Here is a 27,406-nt window from a genome sequence, read left to right as displayed (position 1 = left end):
TGGTTGTTGGTGGGTGTGTAAGTGTGCGTGTGTACACATATCTCCGCAGGTCTGCGTTTTACAGAAGGTCACTGTGCTCACTTCTCAATGTCGCTGTTTTTACAGGTCCTCTGTGTGGAGGCTGAGGAACTGGCGCTCGCGTCCTGCTGGCTGCTCTCCCCATTACTCGTGGAGGGCATCTCTGCACAGAGAGAGAGAGAGAGGGAGAGAGGGAGGGGGACGGAAGGAGGGAGAGAGAGAGAGAGAGAGAGAGAGAGAGGGAGGAAGGGGGGGGAGAGAGAGAGGGAGAGAGGGGAGAGAGGGAGGAAGGGGGAGAAAGGGGGAGAGAGAGAGAGAGACGGAGGGAAGGGGAGAAAGAGAGAGAGAGAGGGAGGGGGAGAGAGAGGGAGGGAGAGAGAGAGAGAGGGGGGCGGAAGGAGGGAGGGGGAGAGAGAGAGGAAGGGGGAGAGAGAGAAAAAGAGAGAGGTGATCACAATCAGCTTTGCTTCCTGAACACTTCCTCAAAAGAGTCAACACTTGCAAACCTTGCAGTGACAGAAAATAACAGAAACAATAGAAGAAAAAAATCTGTCTCTGAATTATGTTCCCTCTCTTAAGACAAGAGTGGAAGAAATAAGATAATGAAAGCAAAACAATACTTTACACACACCAGGTCTAGCACAAAAAGAGATCAAATATCATTTGCATATTAGCCACTAATAAATACAACAAAAAAAAAACAGCCAAGCTTTCTCCTATTCTGCAGCGAATAGACACTGAAGGACTGTTTTGTATTCTGATGCCAGTATAATTTCTCGTTTGGTCCTACGGCTCCAGCTGAGGAAGAGCTGCCATCTTGTACTCACCATCACTGGCCCACTTGGAGAACTCTGCCGCTATCCTGTTGGAGGGAGTCCCACCGCTGTAAGACAAAGACGGGCAGGTTAGCGTAAGGTCTCTAACGTGCCGGTGGGAGAGAGAGGAGTAATTTTGGGGGGAGGGTGAGGGGCGTACTTTAACACGGCCCCCCGCAGGGCCTCCCGCTCGCGGGCCTCGCCCTGGTCCTCTCCGGAGCAGGGGATGATGTCCGCCTCGGTGTACCTGCGATCGCCGCGCTCAGGAAAAACACCTCGTACCGCTCTATCTTTCACCACAACTCCCTGTCTGTATGAACACTGAAACACACGCACCACTATGACCCAACACCACTATGACTCAAATGGGGGCGGTGTGCAAAGCACGCCAAAAAATACATAAATAAATTTTAAAAAATCAATGGACTGTAAGTTTGTAATGCTAAGCACATGCTGCTTGGATGTCTTACATAGTACCACCATCTTTCATAGGCACTGCTCCACACATAAAATAACACTAATATATTGACCTATAAGAGCAGGAAGGGTGGTCACTGGGGGCGGTATGCAGGGTCATAGGTCAGAGGTCAGAAGTGAAAGGATACTGCGCCTTCCCGTACTCCAGGGTGTCGTCCCCGTCCACGTCCAGGTCGGCGTCGCTGTCGTGGCTCTCCTTGGTGCTGCAGGTGGCGAAACCCGTTCCTGCGTGGGACGGAGAGGGGGGGGAGGGCACGGGTGAGCGCCACGCTCTCCGAACACAACACAACCGCGCCCAAAAACACCAAAATCTCTGATTTAAAACTCTGAACCAATGTAGGTTTCACAGCTCAAAGGAGGATCCTTTTCATAGCGTTACATCTTTTCTGCAGGATCAAGATGGCGGACGCCACTGTGGGTGTACAGAGTAGCTGATCAGCCCTCCGATGGTGTTGGTGCAGGTTCCGTCAGAGTTAGTGTGGAGAGACCCTTCACATGCGATTGTATCAATTCAGCAGTGCTACACTGAAGGTACCGCGATTCCATCACGCTTTGTAACCGACATCAGAGCACGTGTCATCGCCACGGACGCACAGGCCGCCTGGGAAGAGCGATCAGCGCTCGCTACGCGCCGGCCATTGACGGACAGGTGTAAACAAGCCAATGAAACGAGGCCGTGAGACGACGCCCAGGTCGGGCGGGTCCGGAGTGGAGTGTGGAGCTGTCCCGGGCAGGCTGGGGGCTGGCGGGCGGGCGGGGGGACGGGGGGGCGGGGCTCTGGCGCAGACGGCGGTAATGGATGGGTTCCTGGCAGTGTCAGACTGTGGAAGCTCTGCAGTGACAGGCAATCCCAGCCGGGCCCGTGAGTGGCACCTCTATCAGCCCGGTGATGACCGGGGAGACAAACTCCCCTCCGCCGCCAGTCCGCCTTTCAGCTTTACTTACGGCCCGGCCCGTCTGAGGGACACACACACACACACACACACACACACACACACTGCCTGCCTCGCTCCGTCACACACACACTGCATACGCCGCTCACTCACATAGCATGGGACGGCCGCTGTGCTGAGGGACACACACACACACTCTCTCACACACACACACACACACACACACACACACACATACTGCCCACGCGCTCAGTCACACTCACACAGCACGGGATGGCCACTGCACTGAGACACACACACACACGCCGCATCTACCCTAAGTGCCCTGTGTCAACAGAGCACGCCCGTGTCACAGTGCATCACACTGGACAAGCTACAGGCCAGAGAGCTCTCACTCTGCATGGGCTGTCAGTGTGTGTGTCTGCATGTGTGTGTGCATGTGCGTGTGTGAGTGTGCGTGCCTGCGTGCGTGAGTGTGTGCATGTGTGTGAGTGAGCAGGTGACTTGGAGGCCTTATTGGAATGGACAGGTATAATACAGATAAGAGAGAGCTCTGTATGTGGTGTATGTGTATGAGTGCGTCCCTGTGTCCATATGTATGAGTGTGTATTTGACCTTATTGGAAGGGACAGGTATAACACAGATAAGAGAGCTCTGCGTTTGAGTGCTCTGTGTGTGTGTGTGCGCGCGCGTGTGTATCTGACTTAGAGGCCTTATTGGAATGGACAGGTATATTACAGATAAGAGAGCTCTGTATTTGAGCACTCTATATATGTGTGAATGTGTGAGAGTGCATGTGCGTGCGTGCGTGTGTGTGTGTGTGTGTATGAGTGTGTGTGTGTGTGCGCGTGTGTGTGTATCTGACTTAGAGGCCTTATTGGAATGGACAGGTATATTACAGATAAGAGAGCTCTGTATTTGAGCACTCTATATATGTGTGAATGTGTGAGAGTGCATGTGCGTGCGTGCGTGTGTGTGTGTGTGTGTGTGTATGAGTGTGTGTGTGTGTGCGCGTGTGTGTGTATCTGACTTAGAGGCCTTATTGGAATGGACAGGTATATTACAGATAAGAGAGCTCTGTATTTGAGCACTCTATATATGTGTGAATGTGTGAGAGTGCGTGTGCGTGCGTGCGTGTGTGTGTGTGTGTGTATGAGTGTGTGTGTGTGTGCGCGTGTGTGTGTATCTGACTTAGAGGCCTTATTGGAATGGACAGGTATATTACAGATAAGAGAGCTCTGTATTTGAGCGCTCTATATGTGTGTGAATGTGTGAGAGTGCGTGTGTGTGTGTGTGTGTGTGCGCGAGTGTGTATGTGACTAAAAGACCCTTATTGGACTGGACAGGTATAACACACAGCTGTGTGTCTGAGGGCCAGAGGGCACTGATCAGACGGGCAGGAGCAGCCGAGACGCTCTTCCTCTCTGAGCAGCAGCAGCGAGCAGCAGCAGCAGCAGCAATCCCGCCATTACGGGATTCCAGCCACTGGAAAAAAGGGCATAAAATGCGCCACAAACGCTAAGGGCTTTTACAATGCACCGATGGCTTTTAGTGATCAAATAAAAGGGACCTTTAAGGTTTTATTTGGTCCCCGTGGCAGCGAGGAGCGCACGCCAGCGACGGCGGGGCCCGACATAAATCAGGCCCCGCTCGCGGCTCGCGGCTCTGACACCCGACAGCTGGGCATCAGACGGGCGCCGCCCGCCGCTCGGGAGCCCGAGCAAACAGCCCGTCAGTCAGGGGCCCGCCTGCCCGCGAAGCCTGGGGCCCCCGCTCGCTCAGGCGTGGGGGCCGCGAAAGAACGGCTCAATCAGAACCCGGGATGAGGGGGGGGGGGGGGGGGGGGGTGGCGCGCTCTCAGCCTCTTGTAAAGCTGGCTGCAGTTGGAGGCTCAGCAAGGTGTAGAGGCAGGATGGGGCCTGGGTGCTTATTACAGTGTGCGGCATCACACTAAGACATGACCTTCCCTCATTAGCATAGCTACAGAATGCTGGGTGCTCACCCTACTAATAATCTCTCACTATGTGGACTCTGAATTGAGCTAGTGATACCCACAGACGCAGTGATGTCCGTTTCATGCACAGGGATTCTGAACTGAACAAGAGCCCCATTACCTTTAGGAAATAATCTCTAAAAAACAAAAGAAAAAATGGATGCTACGCAAAATGTAGTTCTTGTTCGGTGATTAAGAGCTAGTTTTACATGTGAATGAACTACATTTCCCATGGTGCACAGCTACACAAATTGACACATTTCAGCAAGGCATCGCAATGCATCAAGTCTTTTCCAAATAGGTCTCAGAGAAGACAGACTATTTACGCGCACTGCCAGTTCAACAAATTTTTAAGGCCTTTCCTCCCCTACACCATGAAAAAATCTCTAGCAAAGTCCGCCTTGTACCCCGCAAAAAAAATTGCTAGCTAAGGGCTGAAGACTGGAAATCAGTCGTGCTGGCCGGACTGGAAATCAACAGCGGCGGGCCGCAGCGGGACGCGGGAAGGGCCGGGGGGCAATCCGTCACCGGGCCGGGGCGGGGCAGATAAGCCATAAACTGCAAACGAGCCGATGAGGCTGGAGAGGGACCGCGGAGGAGAGTAGGAGAGAAGGAGAGAAGGAGAGCGATGAATAGGTCCTCCTGACCGCTAATGGCGGGAGGGACGCGGCAGGCCGTGAGCGGAAAGAAAATCACTCTTAATTTAATCAATTGATCACAGTATAGATTCTGAGGGGGGAGGGGGGGTTTGGGGGGGGCGTGTGGGGGAGGGGGGGCGGGGACACCGCCGCGGTGTCCAGCCACTCAATCGGCTGACCGGCTCTCACCCGCCAGGTCGCCGAACAGTTGACAACGCAATTATCGGACAGGGAGGCAGCGGGCCGGGCGCGTGTCCGAGCTGGTTAGCGAGCGGCGGGCGGACGCCGTGTTTTCGCAGCGATCCGGCGCCGTGTCAATCTCGCAGAGGGGGGGGGACTGTCACACTGGGGGGGGGGGGGGGCGGGGGGGGGGGCTGACATCGAGCAGGAAATTAACTTAAAGGAGAGGTTCCCCCCCGCTAAACTGCAGCGTGTTCCTTCTCTCCTCGGTTCAATTCCAGAAAGGGAAAAGCGAATGCTATTAAACAAGCCCCAGAACCAAACACCACCCTCCCTCCAAATGACCTCATTTATGAGGGCCAGCCGGGGGAAGCAAGGCACACTGCCTCTTTAACCCTACGAGGAGTAGGTGTTTTGGAATGTTTTTCAAAATTCTAAATCGGTGTTCTAGAACTCCAGTAGTGATTATTACACCAGCATTAGAACGTTCAGCTAAGAACATTCTAATCACGTTTTGTGATCTCACACCTTAAAGGTGTGAGGGAAAAAAAAGGTTAAAAAATGTTCTTGGCCTGACAGATAATAAAATTTATATGCATATTTTAAACAAACACAGGCCCGCCCGCATGCACACACACACTCTCTCTCTCTCCATCTGTTACAATGGGACTTCGCATGCTTCACATGCAGAAGCTTCTCCACCCTTCTATGGCTGGCCTGTGCATCACCCCCCCCCCCCCCCCCTCCCTGTCCCCACCTCCCTCATCCTGACACCCCTCGGTTGAGGACAGTGTCTCTCTGATGCTCTCCCCCCTGATCAGCTGCTCCCGGTCCTTCTAACCGGTCTTGGCAGGCAATCTAATCTCTGCTGAAAAGGTCAGCGCCACTTTAACTGCCTCTCAGTCACATTATGCACGGCGCTCTGCTCTGCTCTGCTCTGCCGCCGCCCCGCGCGCTCGCGCACGCTAACGCCCGCCGGCCCCGCCCGCCGCCGAGCCCGACCGGATCGATACCCTCCCCCGACACGCGCCGCGCGGTCACGCGTTCGCTCGCGCCGCCGCGGTGGACGCTGGAATAAGACGGGCCGATGGTACGCTCAGTAAAACTCAAAACGCACAGAACCCGTCCTCGTATGCTCTTCACACCGGCATACAGCACCTAGAGTACGCTACATAATAACACCTAATGTATGGTAAATAAAGCAGTATGGCCAAGCATACTCATACACACACACACGCACATACACACACATACGCACACACAGACATACATGCACACACACACTCACACACACGCACATACGCACACACAGACATACATGTACACACACTCACACACACACACACACATGTGGATGAAACATAGGGCCTGAGACTCAGGGTGTGGAGCAGGGGCACATGAAAAGCAGGCCCAGTTGATCCCCGGCTGCTCTGATCTGTGCACCCATCAGGGGAGGCGGAGGTCAAAGTGGCCCGTATCGGGATGGCATTTCCCAGACTAGAGAGGGGTGGGGGGGGGGGGGTGAAGAAAGGAGGCCATCTCAAAGTGAGCTGACCACAAGGACGGGGGGCTCAGCAAAACAGCACCGCCGTCTTCACAGGCCCCCCGCCACCCCTCCCCCCCCCCCCCCCCGCCCACCCCCCAGCCCCCGCCAGGCGGGCCGGATCTGAGGACGCGCTGCGGGCCGCTGGCGTCGATACCGCCGCTGGGCCCCCCGGCCCCCCGATAAGCCGTCCCGACATGAGAGGGACCCCGCGCCTCGCGCCCCTGAGCCTATCACTGTCCCCCCACCCCCCACCCCGTCTGTGCTCCTCCGTTTTTGGAAGTTGAAAGAGTCTCTCCAGCCTCTTTCTTCCCCCCCCTCAAAGAGGAGAGAAGCGAGAGCGCCTCTTATCCCATTAAAGGTGCCTCACGCGCCCCCCCCTAACCCCCCCCAAACCCACCCCCCACAGGGCGAGCGCTCCTCCAACCGCCTTCAGAACAAATCCTCCTTCTGAGGCTGCGGGGATGGGGGGTGGGGGGGGGGGGGGGGGGCGCCGCGCGCCCTGTCCGGATTCATCCGCGCCGCGGCGTTCCCGCCGGGCCTGGAGCCGGACCCCCGCTGAGTCATGCCTCAGACGGCGTCCGCTCTGCTCACAGTTCAGTCCAGATTAAAAATCGATCGGCAACGGCTTTCTACTTTTCTGTCTAGCCGGGGTGTTAGAACACCAAAAAAAAAAAAAAAAAAAAGGGGGAAGGGAGGAAAAAAAGAGAAAAGGCACGCCGCTTTCTGGCTTTGTGATTCGTTTTTTCTTGTCGAACGAGAGGACTTGTGTAATATGTATAAAATGCTTTCACAGAGCTGCCTGTGCCATCCAGAGGGAAACAGAAGAGATAACAGAGTGATCTGTGAGCACACAGGTCCGTATCCCAGAGGAGGTTCGTTCATTCTCAGGCAAAACAGCCCCCCCCAAAGCTCTGATCATTAACTGGCTTCCGCATTTCATCCATCGCAGTGTTCAAATGTGTAACTGATATCTTCAGTTGGGGGGGGACAAACAAACTCCAAAATATGGATTTTAGAAATTCCAATCGTGAATGCGCCAAGAGCTCCTCAGCTGTACACGCAGGGCTCTGTTTATTCCAGAACCTTCTGAGGAGCACTCGGACGCCAGGACTCGTTTTCTTCCGCGGTTTTGGAATTTCTTTCGGGCGCCCGCTCTCCGAGCGTCCTCCCCCCCCTCCCGACACGGCGGCGGGTTTAACCGCGCTGACCGCGCGCGTTGGCGGGTGGATTCGCCGAGCCCGCCTCTGAAGCGCGTCTAAGTGAGAGCTGAACTGCGCACTCAGGGGCACGAGGGCCCAGAGATTACACACCGGGGGGATGAGTTTGGCCTCTGCGATGTGGGAACGCTCACAGCCAATCGCTGGGTGCGTTTCGTTTTTACTGCAGGGTGCTGACCCCCCCGTGACCAGAGGACCTCTCTCCCTCTCTCTCTCTCTCTCTCTCTCTCTCTCTCCCTCTCTCTCTCTCTTTCTAGGGCTGCTGTCGTACGGAGGCTGTGGCTTACCCATGATGCATCACTGATTTCACGTCGAACTTGCTTTTCACCTTTGGAACCACTGTATTCATATTATTCTTTGAACGTTATTTAAAAGGAGTCTCTTTTACAAATACCATTTCAGTATTATGTGAGCTATTGCGATTTATCAAGAAGCCTTTTGCTGGCCCTGTATTTAGTCTCTACTTAAGACAACAATTTCAAGAAAGAATTTAAATGCCCAGGTGTATTCATCATCTTTCCCTATAAGGAAATAAAACGTGTTCTGGAGTGTCACCATTCCCCCCTCTAAAACTGTCCAGGTGTGTATGACCCTTTCCTATACATTCAAATGCCCAGGTCTGCTTAGCATCTTTCCCTAAAAGAGCAAAATATAATAATTAAACAACCATTGACCTGTTTATTATATTACATATAATTAACCCATTTCCTGATTTGATAGAGCAGCAGATATTTGGGAGGAAAATGCTAAAGTTTCACTCCCAGGTTACTTTGTGAGAGTGGAGGGGATCCGAGCTGTGTTGTGAATTTTTTTTGGGGGGGGGGATGGGGGAAGGGAGGAGCCAGCTCACCTCTGAACCCCCCCTCCAGCAGGGAGGTGGCGCGCACCCTCTTCTGTCCGCACCACTCGTACTCCTCGAAGGGCGTCCCGTTCTCGCCGTCCACGTCGGCGGAGTCGTCGTCCGCTCCGCACGCGCCCTCCCGCTGCGGGACGAAGGACAAGCGCCTCAGCACCCGGGAGATCGTCCCACCGAGAGGCGTGACAGCCCCGGCGAGCCAATCAGACTCACCACAGCACCCGCAAGATCCTCCCACCGAGAGGCGTGACAGCCCCGGCGAGCCAATCAGATTCACCACAGCACCCGAGAGATCGTCCCACCGAGGGCGTGACAGCCCCGGCGAGCCAATCAGATTCACCACAGCACCCGGGAGATCCTCCCACCGAGGGCGTGACAGCCCCGGCGAGCCAATCAGATTCACCACAGCACCCGGGAGATCCTCCCACCGAGGGCGTGACAGCCCCGGCGAGCCAATCAGATTCACCACAGCACCCGGGAGATCGTCCCACCAAGGGCGTGACAGCCCCGGCGAGCCAATCAGATTCACCACAGGAGAGTCACATTCACAAGGTCTACAAAGAGCCCGGAACCTGGACTAGAGAAAAGTAGGGATTCTGTCCACGTCAAACCCGGCGCGTGACAGAACTCCGGAAATCGCGCGTTGTGTACTGGCCTTTTCAGCCGAAACAGATTCACACCTCTGGAGCGGGTCATTGGACGCGCGCGAATTCCGCGTGGAAACGCACGTTTTTTTGTAGCGGTTTTATCGGCCACAGAAAAGCGAACCCGCAATAAAAAGCACAACCTTCTCACATCTGCTCAGCAGAGAGAAATGAAGGAGAAACGATGGCATCAGTTTAAGCACAAGTACACAGAGCAATGTTTATACAGCTAAATGGTTTCTGCGCCCCCACCTACCTCTACCCCTCCCCTCCTCCCCCCGCTTTCAGGGACCTGTACAGACCTGTCTACTCCAGCTGTCAATCACAAGTGCTCGTCTCTACCCAGCTGAACTTCAGCAGGAGGAACAAACGCCTTTCACACTTGCTACTCAATAGCAGTTTGGCTGTGAGGGAGCACAGCGATTACACCACAGGACTCTGAGCCTTAGGGTCCTGGGTTCAAATAATCAGTTATATCTTCAATGGTATTTTCCCTACAATTCTCCCAATAAAAACCTTCATAAAAATTATTCAAAACATTTAGCACTGTGTGGAAACAGGACATAAATAACGCAATTAAGATTACTTAATCTTCTTAAAGATATGATAGCGAGGCTTAATAGGACAAGTGGTGTCAATCACTGACCGAATAAGAAAGGCTCTGAAAAGGAGAAAGAAAAGGAAAAAAAAAAAACTGAAAGTATTAATCAGTGCCAGGTTCACCCTGTGCTACCCACAATGCCCTTCTGCAGAGCTGGACTCAGGCCAACACAAGCCGGAGAATACACTCACTGCCCAGTACCTCTCTATAAGCCCCCTATATTCAGAACCGGATCTGTACATAGCACTAACACTAAACATCTGTATCTGGATTGGTAATGCTGAACGAATGTGGCGGTAGGCCCTAATGGTGGAACCTGCAGGAACAGCACAGTGTTCTCTGTTCCCCTTCTAAACCCCACCAGAAGGGAAAGGGCTATGCTGCTTGCATGCACCTAAGAGCAGGCAAGCAAACCCTTACTTAGCCAAGTGGATCCTAGTCACCCAGCCTGGTTCCAGCTCTACACTAGCACAGGGGTGTACTGGCCCAGTGCTAGTTCTAGTTGAGATCTACGCGGAGCTACAGGTTAGAGGAAAGAGAGGACCCCATCAGGAGAGAAGTGAGCCTGACTTTCACACCCTCTCACACCCACTGGATCGAGCACTAGTCGTTCTTGCCAAGGAATGTAAGAAGAACATCAATGCGTCGTGACTGCTGGCAGCTGCGTACAGCAGAGGATGCCAGACTTAGCTGACAGAAGTCCGAAGACTACATTTTAACGTAATGTGTTTTTCTTACTGATAAATTGGCACGGTTTGTAACTGGCTAAAAGCAGTAGCAACAGCTGTGTTGGTTCATTGGTTGCCTGATTATAACAAGGCCCATATGCACAAGCGGCCAGTGGGCCTTTATGCAGTGTTTTTTCAAAATGGACTCAGACGGAGTCATTAAAATGGTTTGCTTTTTAAAGACCGGGCACAGTAACAGACTAACAGCCCTGTAAGAGTACAGGCCTGGATGCAATTTAAGAGAAACAGCTTGTAAATAATCAGAGAATCGACCAGGTGCATGCTATTCCATATAATTGATAGATAATGCAAGATTCTTTTGTCTTCGAACCAAGTTCTGACATCTAGGCTCGAACCCAGACCTGGAAAAAAGGCTATTTCACGCGATCACCGAGGTCACCAACAAACAACACGAAGCAGGGGCAAGAGAGACTGGGCTCTGGAGCCTGAGAGGGGAGCTCAGTGACTGGGGTTAGTGAAGCAGCAGCGCCAGGGTGGGGCTCAGCAGGGCAGAGAGGGGGTGAGTGTGTGAGTGCGTGAGTGTGTGTGTGTGTGTGTGTGAGAGAGAGAGAGAGAGGGTGTGTGTGTGTGTGTATGTGAGAGAGAGAGAGAGGGTGTGTGTGTGTGTGTGTGTGTGTGTGTGTGTGTGTGTGTGAGAGAGAGGGTGTGTGTGTGTGTGTGAGTGTGTGTGTGTGTGTGTGTGTGTGTGTGAGAGAGAGAGGGTGTGTGAGTGTGTGTGTCGGATGGCCGGGGCTCTGAGGCTACCTTGAACAGACATTGTTCCACATGCCTACTCATCTCCTCCTCCGTTCCTGCCAGTGGGGCGCTGCACAGGGGACATACCTGCCCGTCCTCCGGCTTCCTGCGCTTCATCTTCCCGATCCGGGCTGGAAAACACAACACAGCAGGGCGGGGATTTAGAGAGGAGTGTGACCCCGCGACCCCACGCCCCGCACCCCGCAGCAGTGAGGCTAGGAGCCACCGCACCTCAGCACCTGGGCGGGACAAGATGAGGAAGCACGCCTCTCTCCTCAGCCAGACTGACCTCAGATCAGTCCTTAGTGAGGAGTCACTGAGGGTGTGCAATGGGCTGGCCTGCACAGCACTGGCTGCAGATCAGAGGGAGCTCTTTATTCCATTCATATCCATTTAGCCGTCTCTTCTACCCAGAGCAACTTACACTGTGGAGTTGGCAATGTGGTGAGACTGACTCAAAATAAAGCATCATCGTACCAAGACGTTATATCACCATACAAACACACGTAACAATGCACAAGAGTAGTAATCAGTGCATGAACACACTTCTAGCAAAATATCAAACTGCTGTGCATCATGGGGTAAAACCATGCAGAACAGGTTTTCTGCACCAACAGCAGAAGCTACCTTGGTACAAGTATGAGCTCAGCCCAGACAGGTACCCTATGCTGAACAGCACTTTGCATCGCAGGCTAGATCAGACCCCATCCGATCTGCTCATTTTACATAACCGCAAAACAGCGCTGTCGTTATATAGCCTAATCGTGGCATCTAAAGAGGTAACAGAAGAAAAGTCAAAAAGCCACTGAGCACTATTGACAACGTCACCCTTCGCATGGAATCGTTAATCGTCCAACACAAAGGGCACTTATCAACGCTGATTATCTCACGTCTGCAGCACACTCTAAACCCAGAGGCGAGGTGCACCAGAAAGCAGAGTTCATTTCCCTCAGCTCTGGCGCACCTGACTGTTATAAACTACAACGATCGCGTCGAGTTTATCTTGCTCAACGCGGGCCAATGAATCACTCCTCAAACAGCGAGCCGAGGGACGGAGCTGGCGTTCTGATTTTGGCGACGGACGGGTTTTAGTGCTCAGAGAATTGAATTTTTACTGGCTGCAAAGTCCATCTTGAGTTGTCTTTCGTTTTACTTTCTGAGCACCAAAAAAAAAAAGAAAAAAAATCAATGGCGGTGGGAACTGGGAGTTCACTACGTAAAAAGCAAGAGCGCAGATCCAAAACGGGACGATTTCCAAAAGAACACCAGGCGAGGCTGTATATCTATATATACATTCCACTGGAATTTATATCCCCAGGTCCTGCGCCCTGAACTGCTTTACAAACACGGCCACTGGCCTGTGCCCTGAAACGGGGACGTTAGCCCAGGCTGTGTGTGAGGGGAGTGGGCGAGCACCTCGCTAGCAAGCTAACGGTGCAAATCTCCCATCTCACTTTACAGCCCCCCCCCCCCCCCCCCCGACCCCCCACGCGTGCGATTAGGAACTTAACGCGGCAGAACGGCGACCGCCGCGGCGTCAGTCTGACGCTTTCCGTTAGCCGCCAAAACGGAACGAGGGGGGCGTTTGCTTTTTAGGGGGGTGGGATTGTTCAGGAAGGCCGATGTGCGTGGGGGGGGCTGGGGGGGGGGGCTGGAGAGGAGGGATGGAGGCGCAGTTACTCGGAGAGAAAGGACCCGTTCCTCATAACCTCCTGGATGAGACGATGGCGGTAACTGAGGAAGGCGCCATTAAATGGAGGAGAGGAAAGGCGGGTTAAACAGGTGCTTCTCTCCCGCCCCCCCCCCCCCTCTCCCGCCCTCTCTCCCCCTCTCTCTCTCTCTCCGTTGAGATGTCCGACGCGGGATCGTGAATCTTTACGGCGGCCAGTGAGTTCTAACGGAGCCGAAAATGCCTTTTTTTAATGGAGCGGAGAAAGAGAGGGAGCAAAATGTCAGCGGAGCGGCCCGGGCAGTCCGACGGGAGGCGGGACATCAAGGCGGGGGGAACGGGCGGGGGGGGTTTCTGACTGACGCGCGCAGCGGGCGGTCTCCTGGGCGTGAACCTGCACGCCCTCCGCGTTCCGTCTCGAGTCAAATTCCCCCCCCGCTTTACGTTGGGCGATTTAGCGCGCCGAAGCGTTCACCTGGCCTTTACCGCGCGCGGCTCGTCTGCCGCTCACAACGCTAATCTCCGCTACGGTGCTACGGCTCCGGAGCTGGCCGGCGGCTAATACGGGCTTTACGGGAGACGGCCGCGATCTGACGCCGTTCAAATGTCAGGAGCCGCTACGCAAACGCTTAAAGCCCCGCTCGAACGCGCCGTGTCAAAAGAAGTCAACGCGCCGCACGCGCGGCTGGAGGAACTTTTGGGATTAAGGCGCGCTGCTTTAAAAAAAAACAGCTTTTCAGTCGCCGACAGCAGCTGAAAAGTTGTGCTGCACCTCGCTGCTACTTTGGGCCAATTAGACGAGTCTCCTTCCAGAATCGGTAACAGACCCCCCGGCTAATTTCAATGGAGGACCGCACTGGCAGTTCTGGCAGGTAGGGGGCAGTAGTGAGCGCGAGGGAGGAGACTCTTACCGTGTCGAATGCAGCAGGGGGCAAGGGGGGCCCCGTTGAGCGACGGCAAGGGGGCACTTTTGACACTTTCCTTGGTGTAGCGCCTGCACCAGCAGAGGTCATCGACTGTTAACATATCAAGAAGTCAAAGGGTTAATAGATCCTCTGCTTGTGAAGGCGCTAAGTCAAGGGACAAGAAGCAAAACACACAGGGCTCCCTCGCTACCGCGGAGCTAGCATTCTGGGTCCACACAAATAGGCCAAATATTTCTCACTTTCTCGCAATATGCAAATCCAGGAAATGGCGGAAGCCAGTATTTTAATATTTTAAGCAGAGCGGCACTGTTCAGAAGTCAGGACACTGCATTTGTAGTACCTCAGCCGGACCCAAGCCGCCAAAAAGGACACGAAACCAGGCCTACGCTGCTCGCTCGCGGTCGAGCAGGTGCGACTGAAATGATTCTCGGTGCTGGAGTCGCCCGGCGCTCAGAGCCAGAAGGGACGCAGACGGCCTTCCACTTCACGCTGACGGAATACACGAGGCAGCGGCCTGGTTTAAAAATGCGAAGATTCCCTGTATGTAACGCGCCCCTCACGCTCCAATCAGAGCCGTCCTTAACCTCCAAGGGGGGGAAAAAGGGGAGCCTCTAATTGGGCCTGCTGGATGGGGCTACACTGGGAGAGCCCAAGCAGCCCGGCAGTAAGCAGAACTAACGCAGCCTGTGGCCGTCTGGCTCCTGTTGGCTTTCAGGGCCACCTTCTCTGGCATTAGCCTGGCACTGCCCCCACAGGTCAAATCGCCCAGGCCAGACGACGTGCACCGGACTGGGGGTGGTGGGGGGGTTGGGGAAGGTGGGGGGGGGCGCTGCTAATTAAAGCTGAGAGGCGTGATGAGCGCTAATTATCTCTGCTGGCTTTTCCTGCCGCAGAGCCAGGGACTGGACCCCGTCCCCACACGGCGACAGGGCCAGGGGCTCGCTGACAGCTCTCATTTAAGTGAGGGTCGCCTCCAGCGCCGCTCCAAAATCGGGGGGGGTGGGGGTGGCGGAAAACCGTGGAAACACGCCGACGCTCCGCGGCCGCCCCCCCCCCCCCCCCCCCCCAGCGCTAACTGACCTCGCCGCGTGGGCCGGGACCGGGTCTGACCGTAACCGCAGTCAACCCGATGACATCACACGCCTCCAGCTCCACCCCAGGGCCAGAACAGTTGCTCATTTCAGAAACCTGGAGGCGGAGGGTTGGGGGCGGGGCTACGTGTAAGAGAGCCACACCCCTTTCCAGGCTAAGGGCTTCCCGACCGCGAGCGAAAGGACCGACGAACCTCACAGCGGGGACGCGTCACTCACTGGATGAGTCCTGGGCCTGGCAACATAGCCTTAACATGGGGGGGGACTTTTATTCACCTTTGACCTCCAACCAGGAGCTAGAAAACATGTCTGGAGTGTACAGACACACCCCTGCTTACGTAGCTTTCAAAGTGCAAAAACTCAACCCGATACACCACTTTCACTGTTTTTTTTCTTCTTTTTTTTTCTGCACACATTCAACATTTGCTAATAGGTGTACAATGCTGTCACTCCACTGATGTAATGGCATACTGACACACATCTATACACAACATCCATATAATGCTGGTGGCATTAACTACTTATGGGACAACTGTGATGTTATTTTGCCTACGTGCCATGCTGGACAATAATACAGTCTGGATTATATTTGTTGATGGAAACAGGCGGGGCATTGGGATGCTCGTGTGCATTGATGACAATTGGTTAACAGGTGCTTAACTCTCACTAAGTGAGTATGTTGCTGCTACATGCATTTTGGCACAATATTGTGCACACTATGAGACTGTGCAGAAAATATTGATCACTTTCTGAAACAACTACAAAAAAATTTACTTTTTAGCAAATAAAGTTTTCCATTACTCCAGAAAGGAAACAAAAAATTACAACATATGCAATATATTATCATTATTATTATTAGTAATAGTAGTATTATTGTTACAATTATTAACATTATTATTATTAGTTTATATTAACACCACAGTAATATTGAGGTGTAAAATATACAGTCAAATAATAATATAATAATAGCCAACTGAACAGTAACATGAGGAAAAAGTAATGGTTCGTGTCCTGAATTAGTTAAAATGTATCACAACAATTAACTGATAGCAGCAAAAGGCACCTATGAGTGCAACGAGTGCTATGTAAATACAGGTTTTGTATTCAACTGAGTGACTGTAACAGGGCATAAAATTACACATTTCTGAACGATTGCATTAAAATGTATGTGATTCTAAACAATGGAAAATATATAAAACAATAAATATAACAGTATTTCAACAAAAATGTACATACCATTCAATCGTGTTTGTCTGTTCGCTCGCACTCGCAAAAATGTCTGGCAGAGGGAGAAAATGAAACAAATAGGACACAAATTAGTCAATGTATGTCGCATTTGAAATGCTACTGGCTGAAATCGATTCTTTCTACACTCAGATTGCACTGGATTCTACGGCACGTTCAAATACGAGCACCAAAATCAGACTGTAAACAAAACCTACTTCTCTTCTCCCATTGGTCTGTCTCTCTTCTTCCATTACAACAGGCGCCCCTACTTTTGTTATAAGGCGTCAAAAGTTGCTAAACTCACTTGTGCTGCTGATTCATTAAAGCCGCTCGGTGCCCGACACAACTGTAAACGGTAGGCTGTAATTTGATTTCTGGAAGGATGCAGAGGGATTGAAAGAGTTGGCGACCCACAACATCCTTATTCAGCTTGCCGCCGCAGCCATGTTTTCTTCCGTCACATGACCCCACGTCAACGTGAAAGCGCAAAACAGTGAACGTAAGTGCACTTCCACAAGAATCCAGTAGGGTGCAGCAACACTTCGGTCGCTGATACACAGAGCAACTTGAACGGAGAAAGTAACACAAGCTAAGTACTGGGACAGGGCGATCTGCTACCTACATGGTCAAAGTCAAATAAATCATATATAAACAGATATATAATTATTTATATTAATACAAAGACGGTAAATAGTTCAATACTGAAACCGAGTAGACCTGCATGCGGCAGGTTGGCATTATTAATGCAATTAAACTTGATGCATTATAATGCATTATAATAATAGGTCTGCACTTGTTTAACGACGAGTACACTTGTAAAATTAAATAATGACCAGACGTCATTCTGTACTGCATTCAACATAGTGAAAATGTTAAATTAAGAATTAAGGCAAAACGAATGCATTAGTTAAGAGCACTCAACCTCGACTAAACATATTAGTACACATATTATACATATTATATTACAGTGCATACTGTTGAGCCAATTTTGAGCAATTTTCCCGCTGGATAAAAGGTTTTTTTTTTTTTTTTTTCAAGGTGAGGCAGAACGGGAATCATATCAGTTTTTTTCCCTTTTGCATGGCCATTTCCGCCTGCCGTGCTGACTGCAGCGGCCCAGTCAAGGCGATGGATACGCACTCATTGACATAAAGACCGCGGGCATTAGTTAAGAACGCCTCGGAGCCAATCATATGTCACGCGCAAGGACAGCTTCTTTAGGAACGCTCGACTCGCGGTCATTCTCTGCGGGGTGAGTTATGATGATGATGTTATCTAAGTGGTTTGGGCAAACGATGGATAGTGTTCCAAAAAAAGGCTGATTAAGAATTTTAGTTAAGAAAAGCTTAATTTACTTTCCTCCCTAAATATGTATGCAATGGTTTCTGCAATTTTGTTAATGAACATGCTTCAACCTCTTCGTCAGAAAATGTGATTCTGAAATGAATTTTTTTTGTTAATGATCTGGGTTTGTATACCTGGATCACAATCATTCTTTGGTCACAAACTGACCGCTGCGTTTAGCCATCAAAATTATTCAAAATGCCAAAAACGGCGATCGTCTTTTTAAAGCGCCAGAAATGTGAAATAATTTTCTGAAAAGATTTTCCCTCTTGTATCCAAACTGCAAGCCAGTAATTACACAGCTTGACCTCCAGCGGGTCAGGTGCAGCACTCTCGTCAAGGGCATTGGGAACTGGAGATGATGGGCTGTGATTCGCAGCATTATAGATTAGCTTGGGGGTAAACTGGGAATGATTACATTCCTGAAAACACCTCTCAGCCGGGCAAATTTTTTTTCCTACAAATGCTGAGGATAAATCTAACAGATCTACCCCATCTAAAGGAGAAATACACCCATTGACAGATAAGAGCTAAAACATATCTCCCAGAATTGTGTGCATACAAATATGCATTGAGCAAACAAGTTCAGTGTATCACATTTCTAATATTGACATTATCAAGGCTAATGTTCCATGGATAAGTTTCACTCCCTCCATCAACAGCATATCACATCAGCTATGTGTTTTCAGATTTATTCATATACTTTTTTTATTTATTTATCTGGAGACAGAACGCTTGGGATATATATCTTCCTCTGTGTGTCAGTCAGGCTTGGTGTACTGTGACATGATAGGTGTCATGGTAACAGTGTGTAAGGTCAAAAACTTGCGGGTCAAAACCTCAACGCTGACCCCGCCTCCCCCACCTCCCCCGCCTTCCCCCCCCGCTCACCTGGTATCGGTCAGAGTGGTGGAGGTCGTCCGAGGAGAGGGGGGAGACGGTGGGAGACCCCCCCTCGCGCTTGATGTGCACGGACAGCAAGAGGGACTGCAGAGACACAGGGGAGGGGACATCCGTCAGGCGCTGCACTGACCGCGTGCGGTCGCCACGGTCACCACGGTCGCCACAGTCGCCACGGTCACCGATGCGGCAGGTGGACAGGGACCGCTTACACGCGATCACCACACCTGAGTCCCCGGCCATGCCTCAAACGGAGGCTCAGAGCAGGGGGACACGGGTTCAGACCCAGCAATCACAGTCTCTCACTCACTGTCAAACTGCAGCACGACCTACGCTACCAGGAAAGGCTAACTTAATACATACATTTTTACTTTGCGGGGCAATGATTTCTGGAGGTATGGGGGGGAGAGAAGTCAGGGTAACATCAGTGCTCGCCTCGGTCATCCATAAACCTGCCAGCATGCCTTGAAAGGCATTATGGGTCTGTCTGCCCCGAAAACTTAATTGACTTAATTTTTCAAATGAATTAGGGCGGGGTTATTGCTCAGTCCACGGCAAGGCCAGGTCCACACACAGCTTTTTATGAGCCCGCTATAAAATATTTGTATTTACAATCTGGCCAAATTAATCAAAGCGAGAGGGGGGAAATGTTTTAGTGGAACACAACCGTAATCTAATATTAATACGTGAAAAATGGCGGACCCATTTTCGAGAGACAGTAAATTAAGCATTATGTATGGCTCTTAATGCCTCTGGATAGCGGGGTCAGGGGACTATTTATTTGTGCGGGCAGAGGCTTTCGAACTGTGAGAGTGCTGAGGTGTGTGTGTGTGTGTGTGTGTGTGTGTGTGTGTTTGTGTCCAGGGCTAGGAGTAGCCAGAGGGAGGGTGGTTCATATATTGAGCAGTATATGGACAGAATGCATAATTTCAAAGCTTTAGCTTAGACTGTGAGCACTAAATACCAAACTTAAAACTGTGCAAACCTGTGCAAGCAAAAGGGAGCATTTTGCACCTGGAGGTAGTTGTTTGGCATCAGGTGTGGGACACGGCAAACAACACAAAAGGGTCACAGAATACTTACTACTCATAGAATAATATGGAAATAGTCCACATTTCAATGCTCCTCCCACTTCACCATTATAAGAATGGAGGATGCAAACGGGTGCGTGCGGTAACAGGAGTGTCCACGCGCTCCCGGGCTCTGGGTGGCAGAGGCAGGCATGGTATCACCATGGCGACCAACGCGGCGAGGGCAGAGGAGTGGGCGGGGTTAATCCTCCGGAGCCGGCGTCGGGGTCGGGGGGGGGGGTCTGGCTGTTGAGCACGGCTTAGGCCGGTAAAGCGTGCGCCCCCTCGATGGCGCGGGGGCCTCTCCGAGTTCCGCGCGGCGGCGGCGGCGGCGGCGGCATATTAAACGCCCGTCTGCGGAATGCTCAGTCACGCGTCTCGGCCCTCCGCCGGCCCGCTCCCTCACCCAGCCGCGGGGCCGGGGTAATTCCCCAGGCGATGGGGCCCTTACCCCTGTGCCCCACCGAGAGCGCCATGAATCCAGATGAGCCTGGCCACGCCGCGGTGCCACCGCCCGGTTAATCTCCACACCGGAGCGCGTTCGAAAAGGTTAACTTTAAAAGAGGCAATTACTCCTCCTTTCTTTTTTTCCCTTTCTTTTCTCTTTGTTTTTTTTTCGTCAGGAGAAACGTCTCCCGAAAAAAAAAAGTATGACTCACGCTGGCAGTTAAAATAAAACAGAAAAAAAAAAATAAAATAGCGATGGCGATATTAAAGGGCGACTTTTTGAGTTGTTCAGCTCATAAAAAGTGGCCTTTACAATGTACAATGATCATCAGGAGGAAGGGGGGGTGGATCTTTGAGAAAATAATTCATGGCTGCTTCGCCCTCCGTGAGGAGAGCTGCCTTTGGCGAACCCCTGCTTTAATGGCAGAGAAGCCATCAATCCTGCCCCCACCCCCCCCCCCACCACCGCCCCCCCCCCTCCCAGTGCCAACGGTTCCCTGCCACCCAGCTCTTTCCAAGAGAAAACATTAGCTCTCTCCTCTCCCCTCCGCACCCCCTGGGATCTGCAGAGGAAAGGGCTCCTCTGGTCAGCGTGGAGAACGTTCTCTCAGCGTTGTCTGAACGTTTCCTCAGCACTGTGATGATGTACAAGTTCGCAACTGCCTTGAAAGCTAACGCAAAAAATGCTCTCACAAGGTTGCTGCCATGTAGTGGCAATGTTATAACACTGACAAAACATTTCGCTAACTCTGCGAGGACAGTTTGTGATAGCTGGGCTGTCTGTGTGGTGTGGAGAAGGGAGATGGGGAATGTCATCAGAACCTCGTGTGTCCAAAAATGGGAATTTTTAGGGAAAAGCAAAAAAAAAAAAAAAAAAGAAAAAAACATTTTTTTTGTATTTGGATGTTCTTGTCAATTTGCAATCTTTATTATAGCATGAAGTTATTTTTACTTACATTTACTTTTTGTGTCTAATATATGTCGTATTGTATTGGGCTCTTGCACTTTGTAATGTGTCAGGCCTAATTTATCTAATTATGTTTCATTGCTGGGTTTGCTGGCATGTGTTAACCAGGTCCCTCTTGTGAAATTTAAATTTAAAAATTTAATCTCATTAGACAAACCTGGTTAAATACAGGTTAAATTAAAAACTAACATGTCCTTACACGATATTACGGATCAGTCAGAATGGTTCTGAGTGAATATAATATGGTGTTGAGTTGTATGAGACAGATCACAGAGCTAAATAAGACCTTTCACATCTATCATTGTACTCAAAATAAAGGGCCGAAAATTGACAATCACGCCGTGTGACAGCGACAATATCGGAAATCTCAGGAGGAGGCAGGCTCCAAAATTAATCTGCGGCTAATTTAGTGCCCCGCTCCCCCCCGGCCCGCTGTCTGCCCCCCCCCTCGCCCCCGGGACCGGGCCGAGGCTGACAGGTGGCGGTAAACAGGGCGGCCTCGCGTTTCAGGGGTCGCCGGGGGCGGGGGGCCGTCTCTCCCGCCGGGGAGGGCAGCGGGGGCCCGGTTACCGCCGGCGATGGCGGTTTGGGATGCCGGGGTGGCGCGGGGGGCGGGTCGATGTGCCGGCGGTGACCCGGCTCAAGCCGCAGCGTCTGAACGGCGGCCCCCCGGGGTGCGGGGGCCTCCGCTACCGCAGGGTTTTGGGTTCCCTCCCTCCCTCCCACAGGGAGCCCCAATGTCAGCTGGAAGATCATCCTGGCCGAGCCCTCTGCACAAACCCCCCTCTCTCTCTCTTTACCTCTCGCTGTTCCTTTACCCGTCTCTCCCGTTACTAAATCAGGATAAGACAAGGCAAGCACTGACAAAAAAAACGACTACCTGTAAAAGCAATGTTATAAAAGGGGAAACAATATGCCATTTTGAACCCTTTTATGTGATTAGAACTGTTCTTAACTGAACATTCTAATGCTGATGTAACAGTCGCTACTGGTAACTGAATGCAGTGGAGTTCTAGAACACTGACTTAGAATTCTGAAAAAAACATTCCCAAAACCTACTCCTCAAAGGGTTAAATTCAGTGTCATATAGTAATATGCCACCATGACCATAAAACGCTCTCATCCTGTCTCTTCAGAATCGTGCTTTCCTTCCCTCCCTCTGTTTTGCAGGACAAACAGGTGCTTCTTTTTGTTTGACCGAAGGGAGAAATCATAATATTATATCTGTGCTTAGCACATAGAGGTGTCACATAAACCGCACAGTAACCGTGAACAGTGAAGTTTTATTACAGCGCGCGTTTCAGAAAGCTGGGGCTGCTGTAGTACTGCTGCGTGCTGCAGGTCAGTGCTGCTGTGTGCTGCAGGTCAGTGCTGCTGCGTGCTGCAGGTCAGTGCTGCTGCGTGCTGCAGGTCAGTGCTGCTGCGTGCTGCAGGTCAGTCCTGCTGTGTGCTGCAGGCCAGTGCTACTGTGTGCTGCAGGTCAGTGCTGCTGTGTGCTGCAGGTCAGTGCTGCTGTGTGCTGCAGGCCAGTGCTACTGTGTGCTGCAGGTCAGTGCTGCTGCGTGCTGCAGGTCAGTGCTACTGTGTGCTGCAGGTCAGGGCTGCTGTGTGCTGCAGGTCAGTGCTGCTGTGTGCTGCAGGTCAGTGCTGCTGCGTGCTGCAGGTCAGTGCTGCTGCGTGCTGCAGGTCAGCGCTGCTGCGTGCTGCAGGTCAGTGCTGCTGCGTGCTGCAGGTCAGTGCTGCTGCGTGCTGCAGGTCAGTGCTGCTGTGTGCTGCAGGTCAGTGCTGCTGTGTGCTGCAGGTCAGTGCTGCTGTGTGCTGCAGGTCAGTGCTGCTGTGTGCTGCAGGTCAGTGCTGCTGTGTGCTGCAGGTCAGTGCTGCTGCGTGCTGCAGGTCAGTGCTGCTGCGTGCTGCAGGTCAGTGCTGCTGTGTGCTGCAGGTCAGTGCTGCTGTGTGCTGCAGGTCAGTGCTGCTGTGTGCTGCAGGTCAGTGCTGCTGCGTGCTGCAGGTCAGTGCTGCTGGGTGCTGCAGGTCAGAGCTGCTGTGTGCTGCAGGCCAGTGCTGCTGTGTGCTGCAGGTCAGTGCTGCTGTGTGCTGCAGGTCAGTGCTGCTGCGTGCTGCAGGTCAGTGCTGCTGTGTGCTGCAGGTCAGTGCTGCTGTGTGCTGCAGGTCGGTGCTGCTGGGGCTGCCAGTGCTGCTGGGGCTGCAGGACATGGCTCTGCGCTGAGGGGTCTTACCTTGGGTGTGCCAGGTACCACGCTCAGGTCCTTGTGCGCTGGATTCTTACTGTGGGAGAGAGGAGAGAGGCGGTCAGAAAGTTCCAGAAAGCGCTCAGGCTCGAGGGGGCAGCCATTTTGATAACAAACAGCCACACGACAACCTGCCACCACACAACTTTGTTAATTAAAACCAGCCCGAGTTAAAGTGTGTTTGTCTCTGAACAGCGATGAACGTGGAGCGTGTCGCTTTGACGGAATCTTTCATACGCCGTGCTCGTGTGTGCGTGTGCACGGCGTCCCGTTTGAAAGACACGCCCGAGTCCCAAAACCCAGCGCCCTGACCCCCCCCACCCCCCCGATCCGGCGGGGAGCAGACAGGCCCACCCCATACCCTCTCCAGTCCTCTCAGGCCTCGCTCTTCCCCTGCTCGGGCCGGGAGAGAGAAAGAGAAAGAGAGAGAGAGAGCAAAGAGGAGAGGAGAGAGAGAGGGAGAGAGGGAGAGAGAGAGAGCAGAGAGGAGAGAGGAGAGAGAGAAGACCCGGAGAGACACTCAGAGGCTCGTTCAAGAAGCAAAACAAATGACAGATTTAATCGTCTGCAGATTCAATCCCCACCCCTCCCTCTGTGCCACTCAACCCACCCGGCCTCGGGCCACGCTGAATTTCAAACAATTACTGTCCAATGTATGACCACTAAGCAGATTTGGGATATAATTTTTTTATTGAAGTAATCATTCTCATGGTTGTGCACCCCCTCTCCCCCACCCCCCTCGCTCGCCCCCCCCCACCCCACCCCCCCACCCCATTCCGCTAAGGGGCAAGTGGCAGGAGGAAATAAATGATTCGGCTGTTATTTGATTTGTCAGTGAAGCGCCGCTGGGCATTTAGGAGTTTGAGATATGTTAAGAACAATGCGCCGGCTTGTAAACATTGTATTAAAGGGGCGGAGGAGAGGGAGGGAGGGAGGGAGGGGAGAGGAGAGGAGAGGAGAGGAGAGCCGGGGCAGCGCTCCCTCCCCAGGGCCTGTCCGTCCGGCGGGGGCTAATGACATCAGATCACAAGCACATCGACGGGGCGAATTGAAGATGACTGATTAAGAGCCAGAAAGTATTAAACGGGCGGGCTGAATCGCCCCGGCAACAATGGGGAGAGACATATCAAATCAGATCTGCTCTCCCAGATATTAGTATCCCCCCCCCCCCTCCATCCACCCCCCCATCCCCACCTAACCCCGCTCTCTCCCTATTTCTCTCTGTCTCTGTCGTTCCTTCTCTCTCTACATCTTTTTCTTTCTCTCTTTCCCTCTATCTTCCTCTCTCTCCCTCTCCCTCTCTCTCTCTCCCTCTTTCCCTCTTTCCCTCTCTCTCCCTCTCTCTCTCTCTCTCTCCCTCTTTCCCTCTCTCTCTCTCCCTCTCTCTCTCTCTCTCCCTCGTCCCTCTCCCTCTCTCTCTATCTCTCCCTCCCTCTCTCTCCCTCTCTCCCTCTCTCTCTCTCTCTCTCTCTCTCTCTCTCGCGATGCCCGCCGCGCGGGTGCATTTTTATGAGCCCCGGTAAAGACGGGGGGGGGGGGGGGGGGGTCGGAGTGACAAAAAAACACGGGTCCTGTCATGTTCGCTTTGCGCCCCGTGCGCCAGACCCAGGTGTCAAACGGCCGCGGCGGGGCACAGAAATTGAATTTGCCCAGGTCCTAATCCGCCAACGTGATTTGGCAGGCGAACGGATCCCGGGAGTGGTGGTGGGGGGGGGGGGGGGGGGGGGAATCAAGGGAAGTGGAGAGGGAGAGGGAGAGGGGTGGGGGGGTGGGGGGGGGGTGCGATGCGAGAAAGGAGGGGAAGATGAGGTGACACGGGGGGCACGGAAGGAGAGAAAGAATCAGAGCGGAATAGAAGGAGGGAAATTGTGAGGCGCCGGGCTGTTGGGGATGGGATGAAGGACGAAGACGAGGAGAGGGAGGAGAGGACAAAAGACAAATGAGCAAAAGATGGGAACAAGCGGGTGGAAAATGTGTCGGCTGGCCGGGAAAACAGCCTCACATAAAACGCCTGATTTCACTGTCCTGTTAAAAAAAAAAAACTTTATTTATAAAGAGATTATTCAAGGGGACAAAGACACGGCGCGAAATGTGATTTTCTTTTTTTAACAAGCGTTGTTTTTAGCATACGAGCAGAGGGAAAGCACGGTATATCAAAATAAGAACCGGGCGATTCCGTGAAGAATTGCGAGTTGAAAGGAGCAAGGCGGAGAAGTGCGCGTGAATCGCGGCGGGACGGTGTTTATTACCGCCTGCGAGCCGAGCGCGCTCCACGGCGACTCCCAAAGACGGCGGAAAGGCGAAGAGGAAGAGGTGATCAACCTGACTCGATTAGCGCTGATGTCATAGAGAGGGAGGCGCTGTGGGGATAGGTGAGGTAGGGTTTAATGGCCTTTTGCGGCCCCCGCCCCCCCGCCCCCCCGCCCCATTCTTTACGCTGCGGGTGACGCATCGGCCCCAGGCACCCCCCCCCCCCCCGCCCCGCCCGAAGGTGCCGTGATTGAGCCGGTGGTGTTGGGGGAAGAGGCGACACAAATCAGGGACGGGCCCGGGATCCGGGGGGGGGTGGGGGCGGGGGGGGGCCGGGGGGGGATAAATCCGCGCGCGGGCAGCTCACTATTTGTGAGATAATAAACACACTCCCCCGCCGCCGTAAATCCGCCCGGCGACACGGCCGCCGCGTCCCGGCAACCAGCCCTCGCGCGGCGGGAGGGCCGCCTCTTAAAACACGGTAACTAACGCACCCCGCCATTCATCTCCAAACGGGACGGGGGGAGGGCGCCCGGTGATGTACTGTACTGCACGCGGCGGGTCAGAAAACAGACGGGGGGGAGGTCAACAGGTTAAAGGGGGGGGGGGGGAGTCGTGGCTTAATTCCCCAAAACAAATGCCGGGGGTCTCCAGGGGTTCTGTCTTAATAACTGGGCCACTCAAAATGAGCGTGAGACTCTCCTCCGAAATAATCATCAGTCCTTTAGCCAGCGTTTGTCATTTTATGACTTTATTACATCTCTAATTGGAGCTTAAAATTAATTGAGTTGTCTTCTGGCGAATGGCAACAGTTATTTTATAAAGGACGCTGATTGAAAGTGATTCGAGGGACGCACAGCGCCAAGTCAACAAGACGGCTGGCGCAGGTGCGTGCGTCTAAAACACACCGCGGGGTTATTTTAGAGAAGGCCGCTAAAAATGGCTTTTAACAAGACCGCAGCCAGGCTGCTATGAGCCAGCAGGCTCTGCACTGACACCGTCGAGGAGCTCTCGCTAAAGATAGCGGAAGAGCACTCTCCCGTTCCCATTTACATTTGGGAGCCTTTCTGAGCCGCGCCCGTTCCGAGCTACGCTACGCTCACGGCTCTGAACCAATCAGGTCCTGAGGCACGGTTGGCTGGTGAGGTGCCTGCGCGGTCCGGCATTTTTACCCGGCGACAAGAAGCGGCAGGGAGGAAATAAAAGGCGGGGCTTAGAGAAAACCACGGCGGCCAAGCCGGGGGCCCCGCGCGCTCACATTCACACGACGGGAAGAGAGATGGCGGGAAACCAGCCAGGAAACAAGGAGTGAAGGAGAGAGAGATGAAAACAGACAGGGAGGGGTAGGGGGAGGAGGGGGTGCGTGGGAGAGGGGCGGCGGGCAGCGCCGATCGTGGGGGCCGCTTTTTTTTCGCGGGATTCGGTGGCGCGCCCGTTTCAATGAATTTTGATGTGTGTGCTTTGGCGGGGGACGCCTGCCTGTCTCGTCAAACAAATGAAATTGTTCTGAAACGAGCAACAAAGCAAGGAAAGGAAGCAAGTGGAGTGAGATGGCGGGGGGGGGGGGGAGTGGGGAGTGGGGGGGGCCTGGTGGAGGGGGGAGGGGGGGCCGTTGAGTTGGTGGGGGTGTGGGTGTAGAGAGGTAGGAGTTCAATTTTGTTTCCTTAATAAGATACGTAAACAAGGAAGGACAATTTAGCGAAAAAACGCTGCTTACCAACAAGTCAATATGATTTATTGACTAATCAGTTTGACTGCCCTGTTGCCGCAGCAGCTGAACTCACCGCTTGCCAGCCTCCCAGCCACTGCCAGGGTCTCCTCATTAAAACAAGATGGCTGCAATTTTCGTGGCCATTACGTCCGGACTTAATTTTCTCTGCGGTGTTTGACAATATTACCATATT

General features: G+C 52.8%; 1 protein-coding gene across 8 annotated transcripts in view; it reads right to left on the bottom strand.

Annotated features, from left to right (window-relative positions):
* rnf220a (ring finger protein 220a) overlaps window positions 1-27,406 on the bottom strand; it is a 181,345-nt gene that overhangs the window by 17,409 nt on the left and 136,530 nt on the right. For 2 of the 8 annotated variants that reach the window (XM_035423650.1, XM_035423653.1), the window contains exons 4-13: window positions 23,241-23,289; window positions 18,511-18,606; window positions 16,285-16,327; window positions 13,943-14,047; window positions 11,372-11,493; window positions 8,628-8,760; window positions 1,439-1,535; window positions 994-1,080; window positions 846-901; window positions 82-181 (exon numbers count right to left, since the gene is read on the bottom strand). In XM_035423650.1, coding sequence (XP_035279541.1) covers window positions 82-181; window positions 846-901; window positions 994-1,080; window positions 1,439-1,535; window positions 8,628-8,760; window positions 11,372-11,493; window positions 13,943-14,047; window positions 16,285-16,327; window positions 18,511-18,606; window positions 23,241-23,289 — 888 coding nt within the window. Of the gene's footprint in view, window positions 1-81; window positions 182-845; window positions 902-993; window positions 1,081-1,438; window positions 1,536-8,627; window positions 8,761-11,371; window positions 11,494-13,942; window positions 14,048-16,284; window positions 16,328-16,490; window positions 16,737-18,510; window positions 18,607-23,240; window positions 23,290-27,406 lie in introns of those variants that run through there. The other 6 variants (XM_035423655.1, XM_035423657.1, XM_035423652.1 and 3 more) reach the window with 4 other exon arrangements.

Source organism: Anguilla anguilla, chromosome 6 (genome assembly GCF_013347855.1).
Source record: "Anguilla anguilla isolate fAngAng1 chromosome 6, fAngAng1.pri, whole genome shotgun sequence".
Classification (NCBI taxonomy): Eukaryota; Metazoa; Chordata; class Actinopteri; order Anguilliformes; family Anguillidae; genus Anguilla; species Anguilla anguilla.
Note: the sequence above shows the minus strand (reverse complement) of the source record. Positions and strands in the feature narration are given on the sequence as shown.